At 42.6% G+C, this 23150-nt stretch overlaps 2 protein-coding genes across 3 annotated transcripts; one reads left to right on the forward strand and one right to left on the reverse strand.

Moving 5' to 3' along the window:
- Window positions 1-98: 98 nt before the first annotated feature.
- nop14 (NOP14 nucleolar protein homolog (yeast)) lies at window positions 99-23091 on the reverse strand. Of its 2 annotated transcripts, none has more exons than XM_042060673.1 (19): window positions 22935-23091; window positions 22515-22704; window positions 22249-22383; window positions 21937-22078; window positions 21503-21648; window positions 21203-21337; window positions 20942-21064; window positions 20702-20833; window positions 20288-20597; window positions 19647-19777; window positions 18314-18399; window positions 17939-18074; window positions 17657-17758; window positions 16045-16198; window positions 14481-14640; window positions 8024-8168; window positions 6553-6671; window positions 6284-6439; window positions 99-210 (listed from the first exon to the last, which is right to left on the reverse strand). In XM_042060673.1, exons 2-19 carry the CDS (start codon window positions 22695-22697, stop codon window positions 114-116), a joined length of 2592 nt encoding a protein of 863 aa, XP_041916607.1. In that variant the 5' UTR covers window positions 22698-22704; window positions 22935-23091; the 3' UTR covers window positions 99-113. The 2 variants fall into 2 exon arrangements, with proteins under 2 accessions (XP_041916607.1, XP_041916606.1); XM_042060672.1 differs by lacking the exon at window positions 99-210 and adding an exon at window positions 5726-6134.
- On the forward strand, window positions 670-4300 carry LOC121681048 (vimentin-like). The gene is made up of 3 exons (XM_042060675.1): window positions 670-1160; window positions 3058-3711; window positions 4054-4300. The coding sequence occupies exons 1-3, from the start codon at window positions 689-691 to the stop codon at window positions 4086-4088; spliced, it is 1161 nt and encodes a 386-aa protein (XP_041916609.1). The 5' UTR covers window positions 670-688; the 3' UTR covers window positions 4089-4300.
- Window positions 23092-23150: the final 59 nt, after the last annotated feature.

Below are 23150 nucleotides of genomic sequence, written 5' to 3' on the forward strand. Positions count from 1 at the left end.
ACAAGGCATAGCTTTCTTAATGTTATCCTGAGTCTTTTTCAAATAGTTCTGTCTAGGAACGGTGTTCTATGTGTGCTCCATCTCCAGGGAGAGAGGGGCGTTTCCACTCCTGCTCACTTCCTCTTCATTTTCTTTAGGGATTTCCACTCTCCCTCCTGAGTAGATCGACTGCCAAAGAGCTCCTTCACCTTCCTATTCCTCTCTGAATCCCTGTAACATGCTAAATTCACATCAGAGAAGGCATATGCTTCTGTCATAATGCACCAATGTACATGTAGTGTTGTGGTGGCTAGGATCAGGGATGTTCATGGACTATTAACCCCTTGAGCTGTATATCCGTGGCACTTAAAGTGTACTATAAATAAAATGTGTTATGATATATTGTAGGCTGCACTGGATAAAAGGAAATAAAAAGAAGTTCAAAAAAGAGAAGGCATATGCATTTTCTTTCAAGCAAATATCTATCTATTAATAACAGTAACGTCTGTCTGTCTTGTCACGATCCACATTTAAAATGTGTCAAAACCCTGTGAGAGTTTCAAAGAGGGGTGTGAGATTCTTAGTGGCCCTTTATAAGCCAAGGGTCCAGCACTTGGACAGTCAGTAGCAAGCTCAGCCAGCTCCTGGGGAACAAGCAGAGCTCCTGTGGTGGAACTATTACCCAGCTAACAACACAAAAGGCAGAATCATGAGAGGCTCCTCATATTCCCAGAAGTCCCTGTCGGTCAGCGGCTCCAGTCGAGTCCGGGTGCAAAGTCCATCTCCTTCCCGCTGCAGGGGCTCCTCCTACAGCCGCGGCCGTGCTGGGTACCAGGGTGGTGTGTCTGCTGTTGAGGTGGGCACCGAGATCCACCAGCAGCATGCCAACGAGAAGGAGGAGATGCAGGAGCTGAACGTGCGCTTTGCCGGTTACATTGACAAGGTGCAGGCCCTGGAACAAAGGAACGCCCAGCTGCAGGCAGAGCTGGCCGCGCTGCAGGGCCGCTTCAAGGGAGGCCCCGGTGGGCTCGCCGAAGAGTACGACATCAAATTCAAGGAGATGAGGGACCTGATTGAGGCTTTGACTGCTGAAAAGGGTGCGGCCGACATTGAGAGGGGTTACATCGAGGAGGAGGTGGAAGTGTGGAGGCTCAAACTTGAGGAAGAGCTGGCCCTCAAAGGTACGCTAACAGGGATGAGGCACATGTTGGTTTATTGATACCTGCATTATAACAAACAAAAAATGGCTAATGCCCATCAATACCATTACCTAGATAGATAGATACTTTATTGATCCCAAAAGGGAAATTGAAGGCATCATTTGGGATATACTTGTGTCTTCAGATACAATGAGGTGATGAAAAAGAGGTGATGTAGTTTAGTGCAGTGTTTCCCAAACTTTTTTTCTGGGGACCCACTTTTTAAAAATGACAGACCATCCCGACCCATTTCACTTCAGATCTAACATGCAACCACCAATATTGTTTTAGGCCACAGGTTCTCAAACTTTTATAGCCCCCCCCCCCCCCTCCCCCCTAATCATTCTACACTGCCATATGTATACATAATAGCGCCTAGGTCTGGCCTACTACCACTATTACAGGGATTGGTGATGCACTGACTCAGTTTCCCACAACTCTGCAATCTCAATTACACATGAAACAATGTTAAATATTTTCAAAGCTATAAAATTCTCGGTCAGTTTTGTACAAACACACAACCTCAGGTTTTCCTCATCCTGCTTTGAACACAGTTGTGTTGCATTTTGAGCACCATCAGCGTGGAAAGTTACCTAAAAGATAACGTTTTAATGCGCATCCGAGAGTTTGGGGATATTCTTGCATTCTACGCAATCGTCACTCTTCAACACAGTAAGCTGTTCTTGTATATCTAAAGAGAGATGTTGTAGGCTACGATGCGTTGCAGACAAATGGATCCATAACAGCGTTAATTCCGACGTAAACAGCAAATAACTCAAGTCGTTATATTGTAGCCTATTCTGGAGGTTTCTTTGGAAAGTTGAATCCGCATTGAATCCGCAAGTTAAACGTTTGCTTGTTTGTAGGCCTTATACTAAGGCTGTGTATTGATGTTGTGACAAGCTATGTTGTTGTAAGAATGTGAAATGAATAAATATCAGAACAAGAGGCTTTTGCGCAATAGCCAAAAGATAATAGGAGTTTGCGAGGTGGAAAACAAGAGGAAATAATAGCTTTTAAAATGTCCATTTAAATTGTAGCCTTATACAATGCATTGGTGTGCATTTTAAATCCGAAATAATAAGGAATGTGAGGAGGCTGCTATTAACTTCAAAGAGTGCATCTACAATCGAAACTATCAGACTATGACGCAAATTGAATAGCCATGCCCGGTATACGGATGTCTGCTTTAGTTGACAGCATGGTAACTAGATTTTAATCGGTCAACGGAAAGCAGCTGTCCGTTTATGTTCGAGGTCCATAGCAGGCGCCCCACAGAAATGTTTCCTTTTGCGAGTGAGATGTACGCTGCCCCCTCTGCGACGCGTTCGCCCCCAGTTTCAGCGCTATTCTAGGGCCGTCACTGTGGTAAACAAACTATATCCCAATAGAAAACTGATAGCTTTCCTGGTTAAATGGTATAAACTAGGCCTACACAACATAAATTGTGCTGGCGACCCAAATAAAATCTCCTGCGACCCACCCGTGGGTCGCGATCCAGTCTTTGGGAACCAATGGTTTAGTGATACAGTTTTGTAGCCTATTGTAACAGTTGTAATAATAATACTATTATTATTATTATTATTATTATTATTATTATTATTATTATTATGAATAATAATATTATTATTATTATTATTATATAAAATCTATTTATATAGCACTTTTTAAGCATTTAACACAAAGTGTACAAACAGTATTGCTAACCATATACAATCACATTTGCTTCCACTAGAAATACTGTTATAGTAATAGTTAGAGTGATATGACAAGGTGAGCTGAGAGCAATTCAGATGTGAGGTGTCTAAAGGTCTGAGTTACCAGCTCTATGCCAATGTAGTGCCATGCTGACCATCTCTCACCCAATCTGGCATTGCAGAGGAGGCGGAGATGATCCTGCGAGAGTTCCGTCAGGACGTGGATAATGCCACACTGCAGAAAGCAGAGCTGGAGAAGCGCGTGGAACAGCTGGTGGCTGAGATTGAGTTCCTGAAGAAGCTGCATGATGAAGAGGTGGCTGACCTTCTGAAGCAGATTGAGGAGTCCAAGGTCACTGTGGAGCTGGACTCAGACCGCCCTGACCTGGCTGCCTACCTGCGCAACATGCGTGCCGAGATCGAGGCCGTGGCCGCTCGCAACGTCCAGGAGGCAGAGAAGTGGTACAAGGGCAAATTCGACACACTGAAACAACAAGCTGGCAAAGCTGAGGACCAGATGAAGACCATGAAGGAGGAAATCACCACCTACCACAACCAGGTGACCGACCTGCAGAACCAGATTGATGGCCTGAGAGCCCGCAATGCTGCTCTGGAACAGCAGCTGGAAGACATGGAGGCAGCTCACCTGGACAAAATGGCAGGGCTGGAGGGAATCATTGCTCAACTGGAGAACCAGCTCTGCGAGACCAAGATGGAGATGAGCAAATACATGCAGGACTATCAGGAGCTGCTGCACATCAAGCTGAAGCTCGACGCCGAGATCGCCACCTACAGGAAACTGCTGGAAGGCGAGGAGAAGAGACTGGGAATCTCAGGTAAGGCACACCGAATAACTACACTCAAGGCATAACAGCACTTTTGAGTCCCATGTTTAACTTCTGAATCTTAAGATCTTGACATTTCCCTTTTCAAAAATATAATGGACAAATATTTTGATGACCTGATTTGCATTAGAGCGTCACACCAAAACTCCTCAGAAAAGACATTTTCAAATGACCACAAAACCAATTTATACAACTAATCACTTATGTTTATATTTAATTGAGATGTGCAGAGGACAGCCTTACCCATTACCACTTCTGTTGTGCTCTGGGAGTCACTAGAAAATCAGTATGGCTTGAAATATTAATGCCTCTCTGTGCTTAATGCCTCCACAGGTGAAAGCCACACAGCCATCCAGGACTCTACCTAAGGACCTCCACCCCTCCCAGGACACACCACGCCTGTCTGTCTGTCTGTCTGTCACTTCCAGAGACCCAACAGCGCAGAGCACCCATGTGCTGCTATGCTCTGTCTAACTCAGCTGTCTAGAGAGCCCACATTCCTTTTCAGTTAACAGTTAAGATGAATTTGAAGTGAAGGAGTTCCCAGGTACTATTTAAAATAAAGCTTGACTTCAATGCACTCTCCGTTTCTACTGTGTTTCTGTGCTTGGGTGTATGTGTGCATTTTGAGTGTTGCCAGACAAATAGGACATTATAGGAAGGTTGTTGATTTACTGAATCTGCAGTCACTCTTACATATTTAAATTTCTTCATATTCAAAAACCTTTATACACGGTCAACCTATCCTACAGCAAAGTGTAAATTGGCAATTGGATTAATGGTATTGCCCAGTACAACCCACTGTAACTATACAGCAGTTACAGGAACTTGAGGTAAAGAACATTAAGAAAAGACCACGACTATAACTGCTCAAATATTTCAACAGGTTTCTATGCAGTTGTTGGTGTACCTACTGACCCCATCCAATAAGGGATCTACTGATCCCTATCCAATATTTCAACAGGTTTCTGCACAGTTGCTAGTGTACCTACAGTAATGATCCCAGCTCAAGTCTCACTGGTCTTATGGATACATGTCTGTTTACCAAGTATCTGTGAAATAAATATATGTGACCACAAGGAATTACAGAATTGAAATTCCTGACCCAACCAAAATTCTTGTAAAAAGCAAAACTTTCAAGGAGTTTGGAGCCCTTGGCTAAACACACAGAGAAACATATTAAAGCAACACGATGCAAGAATGGGCATTTATCCCTTGGCGTCAGTGTTAAATGTGTAGGGTTGTGTCATTTTAAAAGTTTGGTATTTTCAAGGAACTGAGTATCCATTATTTTTCTAAAAATCAGGGCTTTCTGGTAGATTTTAATAGAACCCTGTACATTATAAAAAAGGAGTACTCAGCATGTGGAAAAGTGACTAAAAGGGTCACATTCCTGCACAGTACACCAACGGTACATAGTGCAGTACCAGACGCTCCAGGCATACAGTAATAATGACAGACACTGTTCTCCTTATTATAAGTCAGTGTATCATCAAAAGAGTTTGAAGAGTTTGAACTACATAGTGCTTCTTTAAAGGAACACGCCACCCAATGTCTATAGTAATATGTTCTTACCTTAACTTTCACGAGTTGAGTCATACCTCTCCCGTGTCGGTAGGTGCACTCAAACGCTCTGGTGCGCGGCGCGAATGTGTTGACATTTTGCTATGCTAGCGGGCTCAGACGTAGCCATAGAGGGAGGAAGATAGCACTAATCAAAAACGTTTTCCCTACTTAAATACAGTTGCACGAGTAGTTGATAAAAATGTGTAAGGTCACACAACATGAAACTTGGCGATTTTCCAAGCGAATAAACAGGAGAACTACAATGTGTGGCGCAATAGCACTCGGGAGTACTTCGACCTAGCGTAGTAATATTAGTTAACACCTAACGACAGTGAGGTGACAATAACAGTGAACTCCTGTCATGTAGTGTCTAAGACCCGTGAGAACATGTTACACCAATCTGCTCATTTGTCACAGTAGAAGCAATACCTTCAACACATTACTTTTTTCATTAGGTATATTTCAGAAAATGGCAATATTCACAAAACATAAATCTATAAAAAAAAAGTTAACATTTTTAAACACGGATTCAGCCAGACCAGGTGGCTTTAGCTCAGTGTCCAGTATCAACTCGGCCATAAAAACTCATGTCAAAGGCCAGCCTGAAGTTATTTTGCAGGACAGCATCCAGCTTCATGACAATATAAACGGAATGGTGTTTAGTTCCATAGGTCACACCAGCATAACAACAATGAAGCTCGAGTTGTGTCTGGGAACAGTGTTCTACGTGTGGGGACGTTTCCACTCCTGCTCACTTCCTCTTCATCTTCTTTAGGGATTTCCACTCTCCCTCCTGAGTAGATAAACTGCCAAGGAGCTCCTTCACCTTCCTCTTCCTCTCCGAATCCCTGTAACATGCCAAACACACATCAGAGAAGGCATGCATTTTCTTTCAAGTAAATAATTTCATGGATGGCAATATACTACTTTAATATAACAATACACATATTGCAAGAACTTCTAGTTCTGTGGACAGACTGGATCTGCAGTAACACACCTTCTCATGACATCAGAAAGCTTCTCCTGGGCTAGGAAGCGTGTGTCCTTCCTGATCTCTCGGAGTGCGCCCTTGAACTCCTTCTTGTACTTGTGTTTCAACCGCTCCTGCTCTCGCTGCTCCTTGGTGTTGCCTCGCTTCTTGCCATAGTCCAGCCTTCATGCAAGAGGAATAAAATAACAGGATCATGAATACAGAAAATTATACATCAAAATGAACTGCAATGTATGTATCTGTTTCATGATATAAACACATGATGTGAGACTTACACTTCAACAATTTTAGGGGTAAGAAGTTTGAGAGGAATGGGCTTTTTCTTCTCAAAGACCAGGGGAAGCTGCTCTGCAGGAGTCTCTGGTAGAGCCTCCAGGACCTCCCTGTGACACTCCTGCAGAAGAGAGGGGGTTACATTGCCTTACTCAGCTAGTTTGGTACAAAGGAGTAAGTATTCTAACAAGTGTTGTGTTGGTTCTTGTAGAATTTGGGCTAATGTCTGGTTGTGTTGATTGAGATGCTAATCTTAATCAAATCATCAAGACTTCAAATCAGTTATACCCCTGGATGTCGGCTACCAGGTTCATACTTCCTAGCTGGAATTACATTTGTATTTATTTCTTTATCAGATACTTTTCGTTAAAGTAATTTACACTATGCTACAGATGGCACATGGGTCATTCAGATTCAGATTTCGTTTGTATATCTGTTTAGATCATGAATGGGTCCCGACACGAAGGCCTGTAAAATATTTCTGTTCAAATCTGTCTGTTTTTTCAGTCCTTGATATTACTTCAATTTGACATTTTCTTAGAAGCAATGTTTGGGCATTAATATCTTGAAAAGTATTATGCCTAGCCAGTCCAAACGTAGGATGAAAGACAGATTGTGTCTGATTTGATAATTCACTTAAGCTCCGTGGGATTGACCCCTTGACCTACAGGACCACTGTATAGATACAGTGTACACTGTACAAGCACACCAACTGCTGTGGTTCTGGTATCTGGTGTCCTTATATCAGGTACTGTACGACTATGTAGTAAGCCATCCATATGAACACGTGTTTAGGCTAGATCTACCATATAGGTTCTCAAAGGGCGGCCCGGGGGCCAATGGCGGCCCGCGGAAACATTTTTGGCGGCCCACGATAACATCTGTAAAACTGTACTGTGTGGTTTGAAAAGAATGAATCTCCGTTTAGTGGTGTTTGGTAGCTGGAATTGGCCCTGAATAAGGCCTATGCTGATAAGAAGCAAGGCACACTGAGAATGTTCTAAATAAGTTTGTACTTGAAATGGACTGCAACCAGAACAGTTATATCTCAAAGAGATAGAGGGTAGAGAACTAAGAGGTAAGATTTTCACAAGTTTTCCAGGTTTAGCCTCAGTTATGAATTAAAATGTGTTTAATGCAATAAATATAAACTGTAGAGATGCAACCTGCTCATTAAAATGATACAAATGGGATTTTTTTCCAGTTTTTTTTTTCTTTTTCTCCCCCCGCCCCTTTGGCGGCCCTCAGTTAATGTTGGGTTCCTGAATTGGCCCTCACCAATCAAAACTTTGAGAACCCCTGATCTATAGTGTGTATATTTATATTTTACTGATCTTGATCTTGATTTTCAAATACTAAGAGAAATGTCTCAGACTTCATAGCAACACTCATGTGAAGTTCCTTGACTTTGCAAATCTGGAGATGTGTTGTGAGTGTGGATGAGGAAAAGCTGCACGTCAGGCTCAAACTGACCTGTAAAGTGGATGGGTAGTTCTTCAAAGGGAGGTGCTTAAGAGCAGCCCTGATTGGCTGAAAGATGTGGAAGAAGGAAGGGATGTCCTTATATAAAACGGCAAACTTCTTCACAAGGTCTAAACAGGTATCCAGCAACGACAGCCTACAAACATGAAAGGAAAACCAGAGTAGAACATGTATAACACAATGAACCAGAGTGATGACACAAAATATGATTTGGGAAAGGAAAGCAAATCAGATGATTGATCAAACCCTGTACAATGTCTGGTGACATTGTATAGCTCTGGTCAGTCAACACAATAGTACCAATGTATGAGATGGATATTACTGTTCATCATCCTTATACAGGTCAGCCTCTGCCTTGCATAAGAGCAATTGCATGGCAGTGAGGAATAAGGATACTCCAAGTAAAGATACGAGTTACAGTCCTGATCAGTGTGAGTTCTGCATCAAGATTTTACAGTAGAGAGAATGCACAGATACAGGCCCTTGGGCCAGAGCATTGTAGCCCTCTCCCCTGGGGAGGCCAACTCGGGTGTGATCATTATCGCTACAGTGGGATTCTTTGCACACATACGCTGCTCTGCATCTGTCTTTGTAAGCGCCTGAAGAATTCGAGCAATTAGGATACGACTGCACACCTACACGTGAAGACCCAAAGCCATTCCTCACAACTGTGATCATATGAGAATGGAACGTTACGCCCAGCTGGGCTACAGGTAATTTACCCCACAGGGACTCGCCAAAGAGGTTGATGATGACACCAGATACACACACCGTGCTGATTGTTATTTCCTGTTAAGAGACTTTCCGTGCCATGTTGCCATGGGCCTGCTCTTGGGAGATTTAGACCATGGTAGGTAAAAGGTGTCATGGGACAATGCTTAATGTTATTGATGGTATACCAATAAAACTCACAGAACTTGCAAAATCACTTTGCCTGAGATGCAGGGCTTTCAAGTTTTTTTCTCAACGAGCTACCAAACTTCAACAGCCTGGGCAATCAGAAATTATTTCCCTGAACTGTACTTGAGCCCTAAACTGCACTTGAGCACATGTGTGCAGTCAAAGCATCCGTCACAGATTTGCTAATGGGAAAATCCCTTAAGGAAGCTTATACTTCAGCTATTTCGAGTTAAGCCCATGCACCACCTCTAAAACAAGCACAAAGTTAGATGAACACAATTGATGAAAGAATTTACATCATCTTTAACACATAGATCTTCCACACACGAATGACAGGAGAAGAGATGACAGTCACGCAATTGTGAACAAACTATGTCTCTAGTCATCTAATTAAACTGGTCAGTACGGCGGTGTGGTCAGGCTCTCTGACACTGTGTTGATGAAGGGCTATAATGGAAGAGCATTACAACAGATCTGAGAATGGGGCGGTGGCACAGTGAAAACAGAGCCTACAGCTTTTGCCATCTCCTCTTGAAAGCAATAACTCCTCACCAGCAGTGCAGGGGAACCCTTGACCCTCACATGGACGTTAGACAGTAGCTGGACACTTTTCCTTTCCACACATACACATCCAAAGTGGATGAACAGGAGGGCATCACATTGATTTAAATCATGGCTGTGTACGTCTAACCCATTCCATCTGAGTAAGTATTGCCCACACATCAGATGCTGTGTGAAGGATCAGCTGACTAATCCCGAGCATGTGCACTATTACCCATAACAAACTCTCCGTCACCACTTGCAAGAGCTTGAGTGTGATGCAGCACATGGTACAGTGCATTAATCAGTTGTGTCAGGACAGAAAGTGCATATACTAAAAAGAAAACACCGCAATGAGGCATGGATGTGGCACATTATGTTATTACATGCAAAACTGAAATTGGAGAAGTGGTCAAGACAGACAAAAGCAAACAAATTGGTTTAGTGACTCCCACTGCACAATCAACCATTTCGCATATACAGTATTCTACTTCTCTGAGAATGAGTTTACCTATGTGGTCTACAATGAGCCAATGACTGCCACTGTGGGGGCTGTATGAACAACATGGGCAGTCTCCAAGGGAGTCTTGCGGGGGGTGGCACAGGAGATCGCAAAAAAATATCAAATAGATTTGGAATGGTGACATCAGTTTTCCATCACTCATTTATATGTTACATAACTCGTATCATAACTCAGAGGGTGTGTCTGTTAACACTGTCAGAGTTTGCAAGCAAGGCAAGCTACTGCCTGGGAAATTCTTTTGCTCAGAGTTATGAAATTGGAGGGTGGGGCGGGGTGGGTGTGTCCTTAGCCCAAGGTAGGTTGAATATGGTGACCTATCAAATAACGCACATCTAACTTTGTACAGTGCTAGACAAACACATCATGGTAATGGTGTGTCACTTAAGTATAAGTATATATACTTTTTTGATCCCTTGAGGGAAATTTGTTCTCTGCATTTAACCCAATCCGTGAATTAGTGAAACACACTCAGCACACAGTGAACACACAGCGGCGCTCGGGGAGCAGTGAGGGGTTAGGTGCCTTGCTCAAGGGCACTTCAGCCGCGGCCCACTGGTCGGGGCTCGAACCGGCAACCCTCCGGTTACAAGTCCAGAGTGCTAACCAGTGGGCCACGGCTGCCCACTTACTTAAGCAAAGCCATCAATGACCCCGTTCACACTGCAAGTCTTAACGCTCAATTCAGATATTTTGCTTCGATTTTTTTGTTTGGCTGTTCACATTACCTTTTAAAATGTGGCCTATATCAGATTCCAGTGTGAACTGTTTGCGGTTTCCGCATGCGCAAAAGAACAATAACAATGACATCAGCTAACTCCGGGCCGTGGCGCATAATTGTGACAAATGTCGATGTAGATTAACGTAAAAGTCAGATCAAATCCGCCTTGGTTGTTCACACTGCGGCCGCACTGAAAAAAATCAGACCTGAGTCTGATTCAGGACCACATATGGAAGTGGTCTAAATCTGATTTGAAAAAATCAGATCTGGGCAAGATTTTCTGAAGAAGTCTGACCTGGTCACTTGACCCCCAGTCTGAACGGAGTCAATGAATCTCATCATGGTCATTAAATAAACTAGATGTACCGCATAGCGGTACAAAATATGACCGCCGCTCAGTTCTGTACATCCATTCTGCGAAAATAAATCACATTAATCAATTTGTCTCCATCTTCTACTCCATCCCCCACTCTTGAAACTTTTGTGCATGCTTGTTTGGCATGTGTGTTTGCGGACCGCACAGCAAGTAGCTTACTGGCGCTGCGAAGGTGAATAGATTTGTAGCACTAGCCAAAAAATTTGCAGGATTGTTATAAAACCTTTAAAATCTCTAAACAATCACAAGTAGGGCAGTTCATCCATTGCAACTGGACTGATGAAAGGTCATGTACACCTGTAGGCTACATTGTATTTGGGGAAAACAGAAGGTATCAATTTTACATTTATTTAGTTATTTATTTATTTACAAACAAAACAATCCCTGTTATTCCCAAGCAGTTTTCAACAGCTATCAAGAAAAGAGGTCATGCCATGGATTTTTGTGAATGTTTCTTCTTCTACATATGCACGATTTTAGTCATCTTTAGTTCATATGATATTCAACTTTATTGTCAATGCACAAATGAAATACCAATAGTCTAAAACGAAATGCAGTTTTACATCTAACCAGTGGTACAAATAACTGCATGTCCAAAAGGGCCTTCATGAAATGCGTCGCTAGACTATTCACATTTTAACGGGCCAAGTTGAGAGCTGCGTCCGTTATTGTTTGTGGGGAAAAATACTGATTTCCACATTGCAACTACTGAATCCATGGTCAGGGACCACCAGGACCACGAGTGCGCTGCGAACCACTGGTTAAAAACACCTGCCTTACAGTATCAAGCGGACTTAAGCTGCCACCTCTTGGCGAAAAGTTGTAATACATTTCACCCAGCTGCGTGAATCACAGAAAGCGCGAATGAAGTGGCCACTTCTAAATGGGACCCACTGCACAGTAGCTGAAGGTCTGTGGCTAAAGCAGCCATAATGAAAGTGTTATCATTGTTTGGATACTTCCCACACACACGTGCTTTTTAATCGCATAGACTACAACTACCAAGCTGGAATCAAAGCACACCGATTCACCTCTCACAGTCACACCCTAAACAAGCACTTCAAACAAACAAACAAGTGTCTCAGTCTCACGCGTGTATAGCCATAGGCAAAACTGTATCAGACGTAACGTTAGTAAATCATCCATCACACAGAATGATTTTTGTAGCACGTGCAATAGGCTACAGCCCTGCCCTGGATACATCTCAAAGTGTGCTCTAAAACATTTGGTTTAAATGGAGATGTAGCCTAGATCATCACTGGTGCGTTAATAAATCTACATTGTGACGAGTTGACACAATTTATTCACTTTGACGAATTTATGTAGTCTAGTCAATTGAGCCATGCTCTTCCTTAACGTTACTTGAAACACCTTTGAAAATAGAGGATTGTTTGGGAATGAACGTTAGCTCAGATGCTTTTTGAGACTTTTTGTGGTCTTACTGTAGGCCAATGCAACATTTCACAAAGCACTGACAGGGCAACCAAGGACTGTGAGCGAATCAACAGCAGAAAAACCTATTTAGCAAGCAGAAATGTCCCAGCCTGTTTAGGATGCTTCATAGACAGGTTATCTTTCAGGTAGGCTAGGCCTATATTTTCCATTAGAAAACCACATTAGCGAACGCGTTGTGACTAACTCACTTAGCTCCTGTAGGCTATAATGGTCAGAAAAGAAGATGACAGTCGAAAGATACATAACAGCACTGATATCAATGTGCTTGGTTAACTGCATTTATGGTTTTCTACAAATACACTGGTCAATAATCAAATTGGCCTCCATCACTCAACCAATGCCAACGGTAGGCCTAACATTATTTTACCTAGGTCGTAGGTAGGCCTATACAACTTGTATAAGATTAACGTACCTGCAGTTAAAACCAAGCATGTCCGATAAACATTCTCTATTTTGGCTTCAAGAAGAAATGGGAATTACATTTCATGTGAAAATCATCCTACCCTTATTAGACGTTCTCTGCGGTAAACTACAGTGTCCTTGTAGAAAGCGTCTTTCCAACCCACTTTAGATTAACTTCCAACAAAATTACGTCTCACTGCAACGATGCGCCATATGGTGGACAAACAACTACGTAACGCCAATACTGGAAATGAAGCCAAATGATGAATATTTGGTTTTCCTTTAATCCTACTGAATTTGTAATTATGTATCGGCCGTTCTAATTGCCGATACCGATAGTATGTGCGTGCTCATCTTTTGTTCTCATCTTCTTTTCTCATCATCATGTGCTCGACTTTTCTCATCTGTTGTTCCTCGTTGGTGGAACACACTGCCAGTTCCTACAAGGGCAGGGACATCCTTTTCCACTTTCAAAAAACTCCTGAAGACCCAGCTCTTTAGAGAACATCTACTCTCATAGCAACACTTACAACAAGTCTTACTGATCCTAGCACTCACCAGCCGTTTTAAACTGACAAGTAACTGTTAAAAACAGCACTCACCGACGCACTTATTCTTACTGTACTCTAATGTTTTTTTAAACTGTCCTAAAATTGTGAGAATTGTTCTAAAACTTACTGTTTACCATGTTGTTAGTCGCTTTGGTTAAAAAGCGTCAGCCAAATGTAATGTAATGTAATGTAATGTAATGCCTGTGTGTGTGTGCGTGTGTATACCGCCATCTACAGGCCAATGAGTGTACAGTCACTAAATGTACACATAACTTGGCATACCCCCAGAGAATGTCAGTTTAATCATACACATAAAATTTGGTGCAGTTCTGAACATCTTAACTGAAGGATGGGGCGATTAAAGCAGAATAATATTGCATTTTCATTTTTTACCGGGGGGGTGCAAATCACAAATGAGTGATTATGGGCTAGGTTGATGTGGGCCCTTGAGACCAACATACCATAAAAATGTCTTCATCCTTGGTGCCACGGTTCAGGTAGTTATTTAGGAAAAACTGTATTTTTTGGGTTTCGGGGGGCCCAGCGCGGGGGGGGGGAGTGGCCCCCGGGGACCATAATAATGGCGGTCATAATAATCAGCAACTACAACTCTGTGTGTTCACTCTCTCATGCTATTTTAGGAGCAATGCTCCAATGCACTGGGAATAATCAGAAGGCTCTTGTATTGTTGACTTATTGCTATAGTTGAGCATATCTCGACTTATAATTGACAGCACCACTACCACTAGTTTTTTTACCTGGTTTGCACAAAAATAGCACAAAACAGTCTGGGTACCATCAATCTAGTACAGGATGATGCTTTACATGTTGTTGATGTGTAGTTTGGGGACTATTGGTGGAAGGGGGTTGCCTAGGCCACCACACACACTAGAAGCTCCACTTAGCACAAACAGCACTATAATGTGGGAAATCTCGTGCCCTGCCCCCATTCTGCTCCTTCAGGGCCACTCGGTCACTCTCACCTGTAGTGGTTCGTTTCCAGGTGGCTGTGGAGCTGGAGCCCTTGGGTTGCGGAGAGAGGCAGGGCCTTCCTGCTCCAACCCTCAGGGGCCTCCGGGCTGCTCAGCACTAGCAGCTCACCGAACCGGCCTACTTGCTTGAAAGGGGACACCACCGAATACCCTACAAAAGAGCACACAAAGGGACAGGTGAACTCTCCTGAGGGACACAGATGGTAGTCATTACAGGAAATGCAATAAGGGCAGAAGCGGGAAGAGGCAGTTCAAAACAAGTCCAACTAGAAAGGTGACTATAATGGAAAATAACAGACCAACAGGAACATAACCAAGTAAAGATGAGACATATTTCCAGTCTAACTGGATAAGAATCCAGTAGAAACTGGTAGGAAACTGATCGATTCGGATTGGGTAAACACAGATGAGAGTAGATCGGGATAGCATAGAACACACGTAGCTTTGGGAAAAACGCTAAATGAATACATCTAAGTGGAAGACCGCAACAGAACAAAACAGCAGTGGCTCAAGTTAACAAAATTCATTTAACAACATGCCTGCATTGGAACTGAAATCCATATTTTTATCTCCATTTGTCACCAATGTAAAATTTCATAAACATCAAATAATGATGAAGTAGGCGTATCAAACATGCCTGCCCACGCCTTGCATTCTTCTGCTCCTAACAGGCTGCACAGCTTATGGCACAAGCGGCCCTCCCAGCAGGCTTTACGACTTACAGCCCTACCGTTACTGCATTCAGCAGAGGCCGTTGACGGGGCAAAGAAGGCATTTCCCCCGGGAGTGTGACTGGACACAATGCTAATAGTTGGGGCTTGGTGCGCTGTCGCTCTTGCTCTCTCTCTCTCTCAAGTGTATGCGCGCACACACACTGCTGGCAGCGGCAAATGAGGTAATAACAGTGGTAGCCAACACCCATCAGTTATTTACAGAGTATCATAAAAAACTTACTAGCCCACATGCTGGAATCACACGGGTGGCATGACACAGTTTGACAACACTGCTCATTTAGAGCTATTCTGACTATTTACGCAACCCGAGGACCACCGCTGAATAAAAATACTGATTCTCACATTGAAACTACATTACTGAATTCATGGTCACGGACCACTTGCAAAGTCCTCACGGACCACAAGTGGGGCACGGACCACTGGTTGAAAACCCCTGTCTTAATCGATATAAACTGCTTCAACCATTTCAACTGGCCTGGACATAACACAGAATTGGAAAGATCACAGTTTTGAACAAACTCATTAGATAAACATTAAGAGGATGAACTGAAGAACTGAACAACCCCACCTGACCTTCTAGCAAAGTTGGTCAAATTCATGTGTAAATGAATATGGCAAGAATATGACAGCTAGTCTTCTGACACTCCCTAATGAACCACTAGCTAACACAGATAACAGTCTGGGATTTTTAACAGCCAGTGTCTAAAGTGAGGTAAGCTTAAATGCATTCCTACTATCAGACTGCCCCCTACAGGCATTAATACAATACACTGTTGAGAATAACAGTCAGGAGACAACGAGCAGAAGAGAGTGCACGCTACCAAGGTTAGTCTTGTCAGGCACGGCGAGGTGTAGCACTCCCAGCAGGAAGTTGATGACCTCAGGGCAGAGGCGCTGAGAGAGGGCCACGTACTCCAGAGCAAGACAGCACAGGACCAGGCCACACGTCACGTCCTGCAGACAAGTCAGGGGACACTGGGCCACAAAGCAGCACGAGGGTTAACAAAAGTCTGTTTACACACACACACACACACACACACACACACACACACACACACACACACACACACACATTTGAAGAGATTCCTACTGGGACTTTACACCACAGGCAAGATGTAGGTGTGACTGAAACGTACACAAATCAATTCACATGCCTAGTGTGTGTGGTGGCCTCGATGACTGATGTGACGTAACAATGTGTTTAACTATGGGTCATTGTTCACATATGCTCTAACAATAGAAGGAAAGCGTAAGTGGGCACTCTGACGTACACTCTGGTCAGACACAATATGTGTGTAAAGCACTGCCACTCTAAACTGCTACACTGATTCGGACTGATGATGAAAAACACTTGTGAAAAGAATAAATAAGGTCAGCTGCCATTGGCAGGTTGCAGCTTTTCAGGCCTTATTTGTGTCAAGTGTAATTTAAAATGTAATGTGAAATAGGCCCTTTCATGTGGCTAGTTGTGAAGTATTAGTTTCATTCAGAAACACACTCCTCACATACTCAAACACACTTATTACTTTTAGCCTCATCAATACAAACCTCCAGAGGTTGCATAGTCATTTTTTCCTACACACCCCATATTAAGTTTCCATTCTCATGTATTGAGCAACAACATAAATATCATTAGCCACCACATATAAACTGCATGACCTTCAAGCACGTTCCTCATGGTAACAAACCCATTACACTGTTTTGAGTGCTTGTGTTGCATAAGGTGACTGATCATTTTTTCCCCTCCCTAGATGGGAATGGCTTTGCTTTGACAACCCTGTTTTGTATCTGAGCAGAGATGTACACACACACACAGGAGCAGGCCTGCCCAACAGCTCCTCTGCCTTAAATAAGTGTTTACATCTGGCAGTGTGCCCACCCACATAAACAAAGTGATTGGAGGTGGTTTTCCCCAACATACACCACCTTGTCTCCCACTCACTTCCACCCACACACACACACACACACACACACACACACACACACACACACACACACACACACAGACACACACACACAGGAGCAGGCCTGCCCAACAGCTCCTCTGCCTTAAATAAGTGTTTACATCTGGCAGTGTGCCCACCCGAATAAACAAAGTGATTGAAGGTGGTTTTCCCCAACATTTCCCACTCACTTCCACACACACACACACTTAGAGGGATACACCTAAATAATAACATACATGGTTATTGGTATTGTATTTAGATATGTAGGGTATAAAACCCTGAAAAGTATATAACACAAAGGGAAATTCAATATAGACTTAAGCTATTACACACCCCTATACTTCTCAATCAAAGCCTGAAATGAGGGATGAGGTTCTTTTTCAGGCTTGAATAATAATAACAACATCAGTGAACATACATGAATGTCCACCTGAGTGTGGACAACAAACAGGCAAGCAAGCAAACAAACAAACAAACACACACACACCTTGGTAAGGGCCTGGCTGATGCAAAGAAATGCTGGTGTGGTGACAGGGTGTCTAAAATCAGAGGTGGGGAACAGCAGAGCTGTAATCTTCAGATAAATGAGCTGAAATAACAACAGTACAAGAACATCAAACATCAGAACATGTAAATTACACTAAATTTCTCACAATAACATGTGGGCATGTGAAATAATTCATGTAATATACATCAAAAGAATATGCATGCATTTTTAGTCTCATGAACCTCTACAAATAAATACAAAAATAAATCAACATCTATGTACCACGTCTAAGCCTGGAAAGGCAGCACGTCCTGTAACTTCAACCGTTTCTTCAATGTCATGTGCACTGTCAGTAAGCAGTGTCTGCATGGCCTTGCAGGCTGCAGCAGGAAAGAGCTGACTAAGTCCATACAGCTGCCTGTGAGTGGAAAGAGGGAGAGAGAGAGAGAGAGAGAGAGAGAGGTGGAGACCAATCAGATCAGAGAAAGTTGAGGGAGAGTTGCAGCAGGTTCAGGTGACTGTTGACCAAGGAATGACATTGTAGTTACTTTGTTATTTTTCTAAATGACATTTGATAATTTTGAAATGTCACAAGAATGCATGTGAATGAAATTACAAGAGTGCATCGTGCAACCCCGCCCCCTGTCCCCAACTCACGGAATGAGAATGTTGACTGTGTTCAGCTCAGGAGGCTTACTGCTAGCCAGCTCCCCCATGTACTCCAGCAGGAAGCCAAACATTTTCTAGGAGAGATGAATCATTTTAGAAGAGTAGCATCATTTTAGATGACATTAAACTCATCTTGATTGCTCAAGAGTACAGATGCAAAGCCAATCAAGTGACTTGCCGCTAAGCGCAACACACATCGGTGCGGCCACACTGGTCACCTGCTCACGCACACCAGCACCAACATTTTTAACTGTTAAGCATTGGATTAACAATGGATTTTATTGAGTGACGTTGACATAAATAGAAGTGAATCGTAATCTACATGGTGGCAGCGAGAGGGTTCAGCGGTGGACAAAATTAAGAAACCACTGTACATTTTTCTGATGTCATCCTACAGTTGCTGAGTGATATTCAAATGAGTTGATGGTCATATTCAAATTTGCAGAGGTCTCTTAATTTTAAATATGACCGTCAACTCATTCAAACTCACCAACCGTAGGATGACGTCAGAAAAATGTGTGCGTGTGGTTTGCTTGCATAAAAGGATTCTGTGGATTTTGCAACACACACAGGTATGCAGTGGTTATTCAAAATGACGTTGCAAATTTCTTATGATGATGCATCATTCCACAAAATGATTTGTCTTCTCGATCATTAAGTTATTCGATAGGCTAAACATATAGCATTGACTCAAAACAGCTGTTAGGCTTATGCCATTTTGATCTGTAAAAAATGTCACATGCAGCTTAAATTCTGCTCAGTGCACATTTATTATATTATAATAAAATATGCAGTATTCATTATTGAATGCTTAGCTAGAATTATGTTTATCCCCATCATCCCATTTAAAGTAGGCCTACCTGCTGTCATGTAATTGGGTTACAGGTTTTCTGCAGGAATAGCATGTTTGAACAGACACTGCACCAGTCTTACAAAATGCACAGTGTTCTCAACAGAGAAGTGGATTATGTATAGTCAGGGTACCCACTCTAAGTCAAATGTAAAATTCCATGACTTTTCCCTGACAAAAAAAAACTGAATTTCCATGACTTACTATATAATGATACAATATACCGACTAATGATTTCAGAGCAGCTGCTACAACAAAATTCCCTGATATTCCATGACTTTGCCCCAAAAATTATAAATGTCTACATGTCTAGACTTTATCAAAATTCCATGATATTCCACAAATTCCATGACCCGTAGGAGCCCTGTTACATGCATGTTGTGCACAATATACAATTAGTCATATGCACATAATATGAATTCAGGCATGATGTTACAAATCCTACAGTTTAATCCTATGCTCATTGCTCACCTGTAGCTTTAATTTGTTGCCGACTCCTAAACTTGGGTGGTTGGACTTTAGAGTCCTGTCCAGTATTAGGCGCTGTTTCTCTGGGAAGTGGCCCTGCAACATGCTCTTCAGTTCCTCTGTGCTCTCTGGAGCTGAGTGAGAGAGAGAGAGAGAGAGAGAGAGAGAGAGAGAGAGAGAGAGAGAGAGAGAGAGAGAGAGAGAGACAAAGCAAAAAATAAAAACTTTAGTTTGGTTTCCACTATTTCTATAGTTTGACCATTTGATAACTGGGACCCTCATGGTTTGATCCCACAGATTTTCTTTGAGTGGACAAATATGCACACACAGACTTGTATGTGCTTGGTCAATTTTTTTTATGAAAGTGCTTAAAATATGCAAATGGATGGACATCTAGCTAATGATACTTTTGGCTTCCTTTTTAGTAGACTGCAATTTTGAACAACCAGTCTTCACTTAATCCATTTTCTTTTCTTTTCTTTATGTAAAGGACACTGAATTGCCCAAGACTAAATATCAATATTCTTTACCTTACCACAAACATTAAATCTATATTTCAAAATGGCTGTCTGTAGATGCATATGTCAAATACACATCTGGCTATGTCCCATTAGTGAAGATCTAGAAGCATGCGGAGTGGATACCTTTGAAAGTGTAGGGCAGCTCGGCCTTTGCAATCTCCTGCTGAGCCTTCCTCTCCTCCTCACTGAGAGGGCGTGGAGCGCTGGCAGTTGGGAATTCCTCTTCATCTTTGTCCAGCTCCTCCTCCTCTGCACTGCCCTGCTCTGACTCCAGGTCCGAGTGAGCATCTTCCTCGCTGTCGTCTTCGTCCTCATCGTTGCCACTGTCGTCATCACCGTCGTCATCACCATCATCTTCCTCTTCACATTCCTCCACCTCTTCTTCACTTTCCCCCTCTTTCTCCTCCTCCTCTTCCACACTCCACTTTCCATCCTGTAGATCAACACCATCAATGTGAAAAAATAACCAGGAATTTCTGACACTCTGATGTCTGAACTCCATCTTCAGAAAGCAGGAGTGTGACATTGCAGTCTAACCTGATAAGCCAGCATCTTCTTGTCCTCTTTGTCCAAAATGAAGCCGTCATTCAAGTCATCAGCAGAGAAGTGAACCGTTTTTTTCTTGGGCCCCTCCTCCAAATCACCTTTCATTCTGCGCAATCTGTCTGCCTTTATAACAGCAGACACATGTCATGGTCAACATTACGTTTCACTGGAGTTCAGTAGAACTCATATCATTCCACTGAGTAAAAGGAGACAATGAGGGAATGAACGTACCTCCAGTTTCTGCAGCCTCTCTCTCTCCTCCCGAGCCAGCTCCTCCTCACTCTTCAGTTTCTCTGAAGGTTGAGCCTTCATCTCAAAGCCAAGCTCTCTTACCATCATATCATAATCATCCAGCTGTGGGACACACACACACACAAGATATTGCAGAGACCATAAAGACATGCAATGTCACAGAGAAAAGACTACTACAATATTTATGTGTAGAGGCATGGAATCATTTCCAACATCTTCTTAAGTCTATCAGCAGCACACCTTAGGCTTTTCCGTCTGGTCCTGGCTTTGGGCTTTGGAGCCTTTGTGGGACAGTAGACCTTGGATGGACTTCCACTCCTGGTCCAGCTTCTCTGTCAGAACGTGGGCCTCTTCTTTCTGAGTCTGACGCTCTCTCTAAGCAAAACAATGCATAACAACAGGTCTTACAAGTGCAAAAATTGAAGTAAAAAAAGCTGACTGAAGGATTTCTGCTTTTATACATACAATCTGTTCATGGAGATGAGCACAGTAAGAAATGCATGCATAATAAGAAATAGATAGGTAGGAATCAGAACTAACCTTCTCCTGTTTGGACTTGATGATGAGCTCCTCTATAAGTTCCTGGCGAGATTTTGCCTTCTGGGAGCCCTCATCCTCTTTCTCTCCTGGGCTTTTCTTTCTTAGGAGACCACCCCCACCTCCAAAATGTGAGGCCGTGAGTTCCGCTGGAGTAGAACACAATGGCGACAGTCACAACCCACAGAGAGCGTGAAATTATTCCATGAAAACTTTTGACACAGGCAAAGAAAAAAATAGTAAGATTACGCAGTACATAGTATATTACATGGTATAGAATACAAGTTCCAAATACCATGTACCAATACCATATCAATTTTGTTGATGAACAGTTAGTGTCAGAACTGGGAGACCGATACTTTAGAAGTGTGAAGATGAAAAAAAAAAACTTTGCTATGCACAAGGCAACTGCCATTTAATTTGAATGCAATTCATACCAGACAACAGTCCTTTCTCCTCCGAGTCACTATCACTGTCGACAATGTCATTGAGCTTCTCCATCTCGGCCAATGATTGGCCATAGTGGGTCAGCTCCTCATCCTCGTTCAGGTTGTAAATGTCCTTCTTCTCCAGAGTCCGCTAGATGTCAACAGTATGTTATTAAGGACCACAAATGTGTTAAGCCAAGAAAAAGATCACACCAAGTAGGCCTAAATTGTATCATGTTGTCAGCTCTGTCATATGAAGCCACAACTGGCAACATAATTTCAGCAAAATCCTATAAAGACTAAGATAGATAGGGAAAATACCTGTCTCTCCAAAGAAAATCTCTGTAGAATCTTGTCCTCTGGTGCCATCTTGGTGTCATATTCACCAAACCGTCTGTCGATAAACTTGTTTGCTTTGCCTTTCTGTTTATATTCCTTCAACAGTGTATTTTTCCGCTGATAAAAACAAACAAATCAATAAAAATCCATGAAGAATTTAAATGTTGATTAATCACAGGTTGAACATTTCTGAAGCATGTTTAATAAAATGTAACGTTATGCATTCATCTTCACACGACGTCTCTTACTTTATTGATAGCCTTGGATCTGGACACACCAGGGAGCCCAACATCATGTTTGGTCTTCCGGCCGAGAACGTCAAATTTTTTCTTGTTTATCTTTACTTCGAATGGGTTATTCTTGATCTCCGTCGAAGTTTTGGTCTTGCGGACTTTATCGGCGACATTCTTCTTCTTCTGCTGTTTGCCCATAATGAGGCTAGACATACGAATGAGACAGCATTGTAAACCACGTAGATAACAGTATTCTTACCATCAGGTGTAATATCCATGCTTGCTAAAGAATACCGATCTTATAATGACAAACTGTTGTTGAGTTACAGACTCAAAACACTGGCGTTAGCCTAGCTTTATTATGTTACGTGTTGATAATATCCCGATAGGTGAGAAATCCAGACCTGTTAAAATGCTAAAACAGAAGGGCCTTACCGATTATGTCATCAGGAGGGAGAAATAATTTTACATTGGTTAATGTACAGTCAATACGTTGCAGATTGTTTCAGAACATCGGTCTGCAGCATAACCCACGTTGTTGCTACTGCGTAGTGAACATGTCGAAGGCTGAAGGTTAAAGGGCAGTGAATAGTAACAAGGTAGGTACATTTACTTGGTCGCCCCCTTGTGGTGATCCTCCTGTCCACTGAT

Source organism: Alosa sapidissima, chromosome 13 (assembly GCF_018492685.1).
Source record: "Alosa sapidissima isolate fAloSap1 chromosome 13, fAloSap1.pri, whole genome shotgun sequence".
Taxonomy (NCBI): Eukaryota; Metazoa; Chordata; class Actinopteri; order Clupeiformes; family Clupeidae; genus Alosa; species Alosa sapidissima.

What these genes read in the sequence shown, in the direction of transcription:
- LOC121681048 (XM_042060675.1), top strand. Translation starts at nt 689, where the DNA reads ATGAGAGGCTCCTCATATTCCCAGAAGTCCCTGTCGGTCAGCGGCTCC. An exon ending in GGAAGAGCTGGCCCTCAAAG is followed by an intron (nt 1,161 to 3,057) that starts GTACGCTAACAG and finishes CTGGCATTGCAG; the next exon opens with AGGAGGCGGAGATGATCCTG. An exon ending in GAAGAGACTGGGAATCTCAG is followed by an intron (nt 3,712 to 4,053) that starts GTAAGGCACACC and finishes ATGCCTCCACAG; the next exon opens with GTGAAAGCCACACAGCCATC.
- nop14 (XM_042060673.1), bottom strand. Translation starts at nt 22,697, where the DNA reads ATGGGCAAACAGCAGAAGAAGAAGAATGTCGCCGATAAAGTCCGCAAG. An exon ending in TCAAGTCCAAACAGGAGAAG is followed by an intron (nt 21,338 to 21,502) that starts GTTAGTTCTGAT and finishes TGTTTTGCTTAG; the next exon opens with AGAGAGCGTCAGACTCAGAA. An exon ending in GCAACAAATTAAAGCTACAG is followed by an intron (nt 18,400 to 19,646) that starts GTGAGCAATGAG and finishes CATCTCTCCTAG; the next exon opens with AAAATGTTTGGCTTCCTGCT.